This window comes from Trematomus bernacchii, unplaced genomic scaffold (assembly GCF_902827165.1).
Source record: "Trematomus bernacchii unplaced genomic scaffold, fTreBer1.1, whole genome shotgun sequence".
In the NCBI taxonomy this organism is placed as follows: domain Eukaryota; kingdom Metazoa; phylum Chordata; class Actinopteri; order Perciformes; family Nototheniidae; genus Trematomus; species Trematomus bernacchii.
This window is the reverse complement of record NW_022987588.1, coordinates 2,904,287-2,916,147: the sequence shown is the minus strand read 5'-3', so window position 1 is coordinate 2,916,147 and position 11,861 is coordinate 2,904,287. Positions and strand designations below refer to the sequence as shown.

General features: G+C 39.5%; 1 protein-coding gene across 1 annotated transcript; it reads right to left on the bottom strand.

Moving 5' to 3' along the window:
- Positions 1 to 5,802: 5,802 nt before the first annotated feature.
- On the bottom strand, positions 5,803 to 7,828 carry olig2 (oligodendrocyte lineage transcription factor 2). Its single transcript, XM_034128435.1, has 2 exons — positions 7,747 to 7,828; positions 5,803 to 7,276 (listed from the first exon to the last, which is right to left on the bottom strand). Exon 2 carries the CDS (start codon positions 7,252 to 7,254, stop codon positions 6,457 to 6,459), a length of 798 nt encoding a protein of 265 aa, XP_033984326.1. The 5' UTR covers positions 7,255 to 7,276; positions 7,747 to 7,828; the 3' UTR covers positions 5,803 to 6,456.
- Positions 7,829 to 11,861: the final 4,033 nt, after the last annotated feature.

Sequence of the window (11,861 nt, the reverse complement as noted above, 5' to 3'; positions counted from 1 at the left end):
ATAGACACATTAGAAGCCCAATAGAAGTACAGTATGTGGATGCCCTAACATTACAACTATGAGGTTTTTCCAAATGTCATTCCAAATCCATGAGTAGTAACAGCCTCCTCTTTCTAAACTTGAAACATGGCTGCAGGGATTTGCTTCCATTAAGCCACAAGAGCCTCAGTGAGGTTGGTCACTGATCTGTGATAGAGTTTGGGACACAGTCGATGTTCCAGTTCATCCCGAAGATGAGAAGAGGGTTGAGGTCAGGGCTCAGTGCAGGCCAGTCAACCTCTGCCCCCAGAAACTGGTCAAACTACTTCTTATGGATCTGGATTTGTGCATGGAGGCATAGTCTGAATCCTGAAGAACAGGCCCAGCAACGTGTGCAGATAAGTGGTTTGTAATCACATTGTCCCCCTCCTCAGCGGATCAACAGATTGAAGATGACAGTAATGAGAACTTATTTTGTTTCTAAATCCGATGCTTGTATGTTTCTCAGATTGTGAGGCAGGTGCACACACCGCCCCATATCGCTCTCCTGAAAAGCATTTAGGAGGCCCTCATCCTGGAGTCATTCAAAGTGCTGTCCACCCATCAGACAACTGGTCCCCACTGGCCCCCAGCACACCGCTCTGAGACCTCTGTGTTTCTGCATTGGTTGATTCATGTCCCAGTCCTGCTCTCCTCACATTCACTTTGATGTTTAATCCCATCCTGACTGTGTCCTCCTTCAGTCCGCGGAGCCGCTCGACCAGTCATGAATATCCAAAGGTCTGCTTACTTGACAGGATTATCCCTCTTTTCAAAGCCACTGGGGACGATTCTTCAGCCACAAAAAACACACTCAATGGATCTTCTGCTCACTCGCTTTGTTTCTCTCGCTTTCCTTTACTCTCACTCCCTTCTGTCTTTGTCCCCCTGGGCTTTTACTAAACACATTGATCCACCCGATCGAGGAGTTCATCTGCTGCGCTTCATAGATTATTGAACAGACACACAAACACAAGTATTGTTAAGTTCTTAAGAAACTGGCTTACAAAATATCCTGATGATTTTTTAAATGGAGTGAAGTACCTGCACCAATGGTCAAGTTGGTAAAAAACTGAATACAAAACAAAAACATATTGAATGAATCCAGAATTCCACCACAAAAAATTAAATCAATGACGTATCAGACCATCCAGTTTGTATAATTGACCCATTATCAGCAATTATCTCTAAATCCTTTCCAACCCAACCTGTTAATGCGAGACTAACAGTACTGTCCTAGACATAAAATCAATCAGGATATGAGCCATCGTCTGTAAAAGGAAAATAATTAGATGCTGGGCACTAAAGAACCTGCACAACAGCTTGAGAAATACAGACAACACTATGCTATATTCAGATTGCAAAGGCTATAGGCCACATTCAATTTTAAATGAATTATGTTCATTTGAGGCTTTCCAAAAATCCATCACAAAGCAGATCCAAATCAGGTCTATCGTAAATCAACACCAATGTGCTGTTTTTTGTAAAAGTCATGAAACAAATATGGTAAACTTATTTATCATCAAGTGAATTTCAGTGGCAGGACTGGGATAAGAATCACCCTGCAGGAAATCCGAGGTCTCCCTCAATACAAGTGTACTCTGCAATTATTCTCCTTTATCTTAGTAGTACTATAAACGGCTGTATTTTGGTGTCTGACTGTATTTGATTGTTTTACCAGTACCTGGAACCACTAACAAAAGTCAGGGGGAATATAATCAGAATCAGAATCAGAATCAGAAACAGGTTTATTGCCAGGTAGGTTCGCACATACTAGAAATTTGACTTGATGTCACTATTCTTACTAAAAAGTCTATACCAAATTTCTTAGCCATGTCCAACACTTGTAAACATATATCACCTAAAACCAGAAATGTCCTACTCCTGGTGATGCTTGTGGAAAAGTCAGAGGATCACCAAAGTCAGAAATTGGCCGTCAATGTCTGAGACCAAAGTAGTGGACCGACAAACTATTTTGGCAAGAGATTGAGCGAATAAGATCAATACCATTTATGCATTTCGTAAGCTGAAAACATCGGGGAAACAGCAAGCATGGCTCTTTCTGAAGGCAACAAAATCAACCTACCAGCATCTCTAAAACTCAGTTTCCAAGTGATATCTTGTTTGCCGAATTTGTACATTAAACAGCCATAAAAAGAAATGTTCTCATCTAACTTTGTGAAAGAATGTGTGATATGCATAATTTATTCCATTAACTTGAAAAATTGAGTTGTCAACAACTCAAATAAAAACAGCTTAATACTCAGCTAAGCTCCCACTTGTTGCCTGCCATGTCTCTTTGTGTGTGTTAGTCCATCACAGTGTGTAATGGTGGTTTAAGATGAGCAGATGAGACTGAGTTGGAGTAAACATCGATCCCATGGGAAAGAGTGACCTCGGAGGTCTCATATTCACCTTAGAGCTCCATCTATTCCCTTGTAAGTGTTAAATCCTGCCTTTGTCTCTGACCACTTCTCTGTTTGTTTATCTCCTCTCTCTTATTCTTCCTCTGATGCATCATAGACTCTGTTTCTCTTTCTGTTATTCCGCCACCTTTGATGCATCCCACCGATCTTTAATCCCTTCAGCTAACACACACGATGCGCGGAGCTGAAAGGGTGTACATCTGTGCGGTTTTTTCAGGAGGGTTTAAATCCAGTTACAGCAGTGTTAGGCTGATGCTCCCCTTCTGTCCAAAGTTATGAATATTTAAACTGTGACAGAATCAACCTCACACTCTCAGCATCAATGGATAAGTCAGCCTGCCACCAACAGTGGATAAGGAGCTGTTTATTCAAATCCAGGCACAGCGATGTGAAGCCCAGCTGCTTCTGACCACAGTGTTCAGGCTGAGCTGAAAAGATGCAACTCAGTCAGTTTCTCTTTTAACTTCAGCATGATGTTAATCTGGGTTTCTAAAAGAAAGAAGAACTCATGAACATACTGTGAGATTGCAAATTATTCCAAAATGTTTCCAACATAAGGTCTTAAATACCGTAAACACTGATATTATAAGAAGAGGAATACGTTTGAGTGGAGAAACATAAGAGTAGTATATTGGAGTTCAAGAGGAAGAGTTGCAAGAATGACACATTAGATTGGGTTTAAAATCCATTGTCCGATGAGTGGTCAGCATTTAATTTGGTTACAGTAATAGAAAAGATCATAGCTGAATGTTATATCAATATATATTCATATGCTCTTAAGATTCATTTAGAATATTTAAAACATTACAATCTCTCCCTAACCTCCACCAAGCACTGCGCGCTCTTTGATATCCATGAAATCAGTGTTAATTCTTTAGTTGCTTTATTTGGGACGGAATTAACAAATGAAATAATTTGTTGGTGAAATTCATACAGTGTGAATATTTGGTCACTTTGCAGGTATGTTCATTAGAAGCATTTCCTCTAAAATGTACTCCAGGTGACTATTTCTTTCCTTCTTGAATTTCTGTCCATTCCTATTTAAGTAAAGTCATAAAACCTTGGAATGGGCAGAAGGTTTTGACTAAAATGTGTTGCCTTTGCACCAATTTTGGATGTATTGACTTTAAAATCTATGACCAGAACCACTGAAGCATTTCAGATTTTGTTTTCTTTAATTTATATCCATCTGTCATGGAGTGCAGTTTGTTGTGTAATCATGACTTTTTGACAAGGGAATCTTTCACATTTTTTAATTCTATGTATTATACATCATACTGAGTTATTTAATGATGAACTTAAGACAAAAGAGAGCAAATCATGGGGGGAAGGGGAGTCTCATTATGTCTGCAACATGATACTTAATTATCCATGTTAACTGTGTTTTGCACAGACAATGGTGCTCGGATGGCTTTGAAGACACTTGATGTAAAGCAGATGTTCTAAGACAGATGATCCTACAGCTTATGACTTTATAAGGCATCTTAATGATTGTTATTCCCATAACAGCTGTATGGATTATTGTTGTGTTAGTCTATATCCACCTGTATGTGCAGGTTATTGTTTGTTAATTTAAATGGGATTGCTTTTTAGTTTTCCAGCAGTCAGAGTTAGAAACAGTAGCACAAAGTTAGATTTATAAATAAGAAACATGTTCTAGCTCGACTGCCATGGGGAAACATCTTAATATGTTGACTAATACGGCTCACATGATGACAGAACAACTTTTAATTTAGGTGGAATTGGCCATTTTACTGACACAAAAACTAGGTTTTAAGTTGAATACATTGTTTTGGTGAATAACTGTTTGGCAGTCACCTAAAAGACAGGATCTAAAAAGATAAGCCACTTATTTATAGACACTTATATACTTTCTTATTTTATCGAACAGAACCTCAACTGAACTGGTAGTAAAGTATGATCAGCCAAATAACATAATATGGATCAGTTTGACGAAGAAGTAAGAGAGGTGATGATGATTACTAATAGTCATGCAAAGTACATTAAAGTATCAAGAGGAAATACATTCTCAGATAGGCCTAATATTTGTTTTAGACTTTTCTTTTGAAATCATTGTCTTCTAGCTTACCTGCAAACAAACTGTATTTTTGCTGTATTGCATCAAATGACCTCTTCCTCTGAAACGTCCTACAAAACACTGAAGGACTTTGAATAATTCAATTCCAGTAATGAGACGAATAAACAAATGCGTGCATGAATATTCAGATATTTAGTTCATATCGTTCCAGCTTCAAAAGCCTTTAGAAAACATTGCAACAGCATGCACAATCTGCTATGCAGCTGCTGCCTTTTCCTAAAGTGTACCAGCCTTTACTCATCACAGTCTTTCTGTGATCATCCTCAGTTTACACACTTATTTCGCTAAGCTGGCGACTCCAAATGCAGTTATTAGAGGTCGCCCTCTTGAAATGAAAATGGAAAAGTAATAAATGTATCTTTTTGTTCATTACAACACGTATCCTGCAGAATTGCTTTAACTAATCACTGTTTGGTTTGTGGTTGAAATTAAACTGTTTTCCAACCAGACTCACAACAAACTTTGTTGTGATCATCCAGCAGGAGGGATGAGGAACAAGTTTGTTTCATGAAGTCATTGCATGCAATTGTTACTATTATCACAAAAGAAAAAGAGTATATTATGTATTAAATAAATAAATGTATTACTCCCCCAACTATATTATTGTTTCAAGGAAAGAAATTCCTGTTTTTATGAGATGTAATTAATCCGTGTTATGTGGGACTTGAAATAGGAACAATTAAGATGAACCTTTTAAGAGTCCAATATTCTCAAAAGAACAACACCCTTATTACATGTTGCTACTCCTGCAAGGCTGCATTTTGAATCACTGCACATACGCTGCCAGAAGAAATATTTGTGTCAAGTCAATGTTCCTTATACAATCACAAAATAGTGTCATTTAGCTATGAATTTTTAAATAAAGTTATTTAAATGTTATTTATGAATGGTCAGTAAAAGCTAAATAGAATAATGAAAGCCCTCTGTGTTCTTTAAGGTGAAAAATAATCTCAACTGTCTTTTTAATAACATACAATCATTTTATATATATTTAGTATTTCAAAATTATAATCAGTATTATTATAGTCATTTAAGGATGAAATTGTGAACTTTTGTGTCTTTTTAAATCTTCAAATATTATTAATTATCAGTTTGGTGTTGAAAATGTGTAATAGTGTTCAGTATTTTAAGGCCTTGGGTCAGTGCTGCTTTTAAAATCTCAGTTAGAATATCCATCCTTCTGTTGTGTAAACTACTCAATGGTTAGAAGAAAAGAAAATATTATAAATGTATAACATAAAACATCAAAGACATTTTTTCTTTTCAATTAATCGTCTTTATTTTACATTTCAAACCCCAACATAATCAGAGATCCATCTGACATTCCCGTCCAAAATAAGTAAATAAATATCATTTTCATTTTAATAAAAAAATAAACAAGTGGTCATTGTTTCGGTCAGACAGAGAATGACAAACTACAAGGGAGAAAATAAGGACAGAAGAATTGAATAATACGGACAGAATAAAGCAGATGCATCATGTGAGGGGGGTCTTCCCAACGCATTAACAAGACTCTAATTATATAAGATATCTCCGACTATTTAAACAGAATAAACCATCTACATATTTACAATCTATATTTGTGGTATGACTTGTGACATTTTCCATTTTTATCTATAGTGGATAAATGGAGAGACACACAAATTCCTGGGCCATTGAAGATTTCCAAAAAAAAAGCAGAAGTTGTGTTTTAGGCGCTCTGTGAAGAAACACCTGTTACAGTTTATGTTAATAACCATAAAACACTACGTTAGTTGCAAAACCTCAAAGTCCTGATGAGGGAAATCAATGCATTGTTCTTTACTGGTTCCGTTGAGGCAACGAATTCAGCAACAAAGATAAATAAAAAGAGTATACTAACAAGGGGAGAGAGTCTGTAATAGCCCCAAAAGTTCGTCTCCGGTTAGTTTGGAGTCACTTGGAGTCGCTGGTCAGCCTCGGCATGGGGATGGCGCTCATGCTGCTCACATGCGGAGGGGGAATTTGGCACATGCTGCACGGACAGGGCATCCCGGGGCTAACGCCCCAGTGATGGAAGCTGCTGCCCAGGGGGCCTGCACCTGGTGTGGGCGCTTTGAGGAGTCCGTGGTGGGATCTGACCGAAGCGACGGAGATACCCGGCGCGGACAGAGAGGCGGAGGAGACGGCCGGGGGGAGGAGCGGGTGGTGCACAGCCGGGTGAGAGGCGTGAGGAACCACCGGGTGTCCCGGCACGGGCCCCGCGTGTGTCATAGTCCCACAAGCTGCTGGGTGGAAGCCGCCGTGGTGTCCGCCGCTGCCGTAGATCTCGCTCACCAGCCGCTTCATCTCCTCCAGGGAGTTGCTCAGCATCAGGATGTAGTTTCTGGCGAGAAGCAGGGTGGCAATTTTGGAGAGCTTGCGCACCGAGGGTCCGTGCGCATAGGGCATGACCTCGCGGAGCCCGTCCATGGCCACGTTGAGGTCGTGCATCCTTTTCCTCTCGCGGCTGTTAATCTTGAGACGGATGGTCTGCACCTCGTTTTCTGTAAGGAGTTTTCGGTCTTTTTTGGACAGCCGAGCGAGGGTCTCCTCGTCTTCGGCGGTGAAGCTGTGGAGGCCGTGCAACTCCGACAGAGCGTCGATCTGAGAGGAGGACACTGCGCTGGAGAAGCCGTGCACTGACTTTTTCAGGGTGGCCAGAAAGATGTCGTCCTCTTCGGGAGATGAGGGTCTGCTCGTATCTGAGTCCATGGTCTAGGTGCAGAACAGTGATCTGATAAGAGAAAGGTTAAGTTAATTGACTGATCACCAAAATGCTCATCTCATGCAATGTGTTATAAGATAAGCAAACTTGTTGGCGGTTACAACGACTGATATAAAAATCGGTTTGCAATTGTATTCGCTTGATTAATAGTATAAAGCCTATTTAAAAGTTCGACTGGATGTTGATTAACTGGTAGCTTTAAAAGCAAAAATATGTATCCTAAAAGCTGCAGACATTTAACATTAAAAAACACAGTTAACAGCTATACATTTCGTGCAAAAAACGAACTTTCTTTATACCAATGCTGCTTTACGCTTCAAATGAGGAATAAGAGATCAGTGGTTTTCCATTATCTGTATAAACTGCATGTTTATTCTACTTGCTTCGGCATAAAAAAGGCAGACAGATAGAGGAATATGTAGACAAGACAACTCTAATTGTCTATCAGAAAGTGTAAAAATAAATAATTTAACACTTACCAAAAGGTTTTCCAAGCGCGATGGTGAGAAGCCTAAACGTCAAATCCACTTGTTACTCCAAATCGCATCTGACAGCCCATTTGGCACGCCTGCGTGAGACTGCGGGGTTTTATAGCGGGCTCGAGCCTCAGAGGCCGGGTCACCAGGACAACGCAGTTTCTGTCCCGGCTGCCTCCCAGCGACCAATCAGATCCGTGCAGAGAGGAGGGTGAGGGGGGGAGGAGGATGGAGGAGGGCGACGGAGGGTCCTCCAGCCTGATGTAATTACCAACACACAGCATTAAGTGAAATCAGACACACTCCCTCCTACATATGGCCCCTTCTTGTGAAAATGCTGCCCCGCGTATGGATGGATTTTGTTATAACAACACCGATAATAAGCCATATTTCGCCTCTTATGAGTGAATAGTAATTTGTCTGAAACCTGAAACAGTAACCTAATAAAACATAGCCTTTCAGACTTCCTTTTTATTTATTCAGAAAAATTATAATTAATTAGTTTTGCAGAAACTGTCTAAAAAATGTTTTTAACGTTGTTTTTGCTTAATACAACATCCAATATTTCTTTTAATAATATAGGATAAAATATGTATGATTTTATTTTTCATCGAAAATGTGTTCTTCGTTTCTTATTTTGTTCTTTGTTATTATTAAACCGCCTGACCTACCCGACCATAAAATCCCGTTCCCTCCTAAAATGAACAGTAATAACGGGTCGAAGCCTAATAAGCAGCGCAATATGGTTCCTGCTCGCAGATTTGGTGTAAATATGGTGTTTTCCGTTGTTACCCGCTGTCGACCAGCAGCTGCCGTTAAAGTGCATCTTTAACGTTAATTAATGAAGTGTGCAAAATTGTTTCTAACGGTTAAGATCCGTAACATTTCAATTAGTCTGCAGTGAGCGATAGCAGTGCGGCCTGCTGCTCAGACGGCCTCTGGCTGACATAAGGGCCCAAACCGGTGATTTGCTCTCGGACGTAACTCAATGTGACAGCAGCATTGTCCCCAAATATGAGTTGTATTGTGCAGTCAGACGCAATCAGCACTAATTGCCTCTACAAGTTTATCTGTTTTCACAAGAATGGCCTCGGAAGATCCTGTCTGCATTTGAATATTGATTTAAAAACAACACAAATGGTTCGAGATGACTCTAAAAACGTGAAGTCAATAACCTTTTTCCAGACTCAGCATTCAAAAGGTGGATTTTTTTGTAGAATAATAAAATATATGTTTTTTCCACAAAGAAAACTAATATCAATAAATCAAACTAGGCCTATATTGACATCTGGTTGGTCTGTATACATTTTTTAATATATTGAAAAGTAGATTCATGAAAATAAATAGGCCTGTCCATAATAAAATGTAGCCTAAATGTGTTGACAATCCATCCATCCATATTCTGGCGCACTGATTTAAGAGTTGGTATATCATGACCGGAACTATAAATTCAAGGGGTGGGGGGACATTGGATATTGTAATGCTCACCTAGCCAATCAGAAACGAATATATTTCCGTACGGCAAATCGTCAGCCAGGTGTCTTATCAGTGTGTCAACGATTTCACAGAATCAAGTCACTGTCACACACAGTCGCACACACACACACACACACACACACACTGCCCCACCCCCTCTTTTTTTCTCTTCGCATCGTTATATCTGCTTGTTTTTCTCTGTCCTCTGTCCGTTGCTGCGTGTGTTTACTCCGCAGCAACGTTAAATAAGATTATGGTAATGAAGGCGGTTTAAGTGGCGTTTTAAATCAGGAGGTTTGTATCTGTGCCACCACTTGCTCCATTAGACATTCCCACACTCTCACTCCTGCACCGGATTCACAATAAATCACGCAGATTACAGGCTTCCCTCTTTGGATGGGTTTACTTAGACATCTTATAATTGTTGTCTAAATTAGCCTATTAGCTTGTATAATTATGGACATTATCTGGGGTATAAAGTTAACTCGTGATAGCCTACTTAATTATATGCATAACTAATTACTTTAAAAATTAATTTTTATACCAAAAAATGGAAGGGGTTATTTGCTCAAATTTCCTAAAGGGCGATATTTCATTTCCAACATTCAAAGCAGCTGTCAGTCACAGTTAAGTTGAACGTTTCCTCCGATTGGTTAGTGCTCTCACTATGTAATTTTCTTGAACAAAACATTACACAAAATACAATTATTTTTACACTCCCATCAGCAGCTTGCAGTGTGGCAAGTCACTTTCGGTCAGAAATATTTCACTAACAATAAGTATTGTTTTCTTTAATAGGGAGCTAAGAATCTAAGAAAGAGAATCGCTACAAATGATAACTCAGTATATTTGTGGCAGGCAAGACTTTTTCAACAATTCAATTTTATTTAAAACAAACAGACCTTTGGAGCTGTCAACTCCATAGGATGGTTGATATGGGAGATGCAGCCAACTCGAATCATGCCAATTATATATGGTTTTATACCACACACAATCCACAGCAAGACCTGCTGCCATGCCCTTTAAACAACCAACCCGAAATGGTTAAAAAGGGCAGCAATTTATAGTCTCAATCCTTAGGTTCTACCAAAAACAGGGGTGCAAGTCATACCAGTTTTACATAAAACATTGAAAAAATGTAAAGAAAAAAAAAAGAACATGACATGAAAATACATAGCATCCAACAATTAACTTACATAGAAATACATACATAAAAACAAATGCAAAAAAGCTTAAAAAAATTAATCAAACATATATTTACCACCCTCTACATAATTATATTTGGTGTTACCCTCCCGGAACGATAAATAGGTGTTGGTTTACCTGGGGGACTGTTTTGATAGCGCACCCTGAGATTCTAGAGAGCACAGTTAAGTGTTTAGTAGACTGATCTGCTGTTTAATTGATCTGTATCTTTACATTGACGCTAACAACAAAATGGTTTTCCAGAAACGTATGTTGTTTGGTAGCCTATAGTAGGCTACATGTGTTGATTGACGGAGCCACGTAAAGACGCTCTGCTAATGACGCGATATATGCTAATTTTAATTATGTCTTACAGGTGCGGGACCCGCCATTTTACAACGACAACAGCCGTTCAGATTTCTTGTAGACAGTTCATTGTTCAAGAAAGGTTTTCAAACGAAACACTTGTCTCTTTATTATACTATTAAACTGCCATTAATTTCATATGCAAAACATGTTGCAATGTCTTACTGTGAACAAGTAATATGCAGTAATCGCTAATAATTAAACTACACACAAACGTAACGTAGACTGAGATCACCATTGCCATAAACACACATGTATAGTTGAATGAATGACACCATGAGCCTTAATCTGCTGCTTTAACGGCCTCCACTCTTCTGCTGTCCGGCTTCCCACCATATTTTGAAACCTGCATGGCAGCAGGGATTTGCTCCCATTCAACCACAAGTGCATTAGAGAGGTCAACCACTGATGTTGGGTGATGAAGTCTGGCTCTCAGTCATTGTTCCAGTTCACCCCAAAGGGCTCTGAGCAGACCGGTCAAGTTCTTTCACACCAAACTGGGAGAACAATTTATTTCTGGACCTGGCTTTGTGCACAGAGGTGTGGACGTGTTCAAACATTAAAGAGCTTAATACAAACTGTTGGACTTAATAATATCATCATATGCTGTAGCATAAAGGTTTGAGCTAAAGAGTGCAAATCCAATTGGAGGGGGGAAACAGCCCTCAGCCAAAAGTGTACAGTGGTGTTTTTAACATTTCCTATTTCCCTCCAACTTTGACTCTCCTCCTCACCAACATTACCTCTTCGCTCTGTCCATCAGTCTGGGTGGCGGTAGGCCCGATGCCGTGGTGAATACCAATAGTGAGGAGGAGCATATGTGAGCCATACTTAATCCTGCTAATCTGCCTCCAAAATAAAAAAAGAAAGGGAACAAAAAAGCAGAAAAGAGAGGAGGGTGGAAAAACACGAGAAGGTTTCTCTTTCTGTCTGGGGAGCTGACCGGCCGAGGCCAAATGAACTGAAAGACATGAATAATGTCCTGGCTCTCCCTCTCAATCCCTTTCTCTGTGAAAACTTGGAACGAAATGAAGCAAAATCCTCGCTTTTGTTGAAAACTGTAGTGAGGAACGTGAGATGCCGCCTGCCGC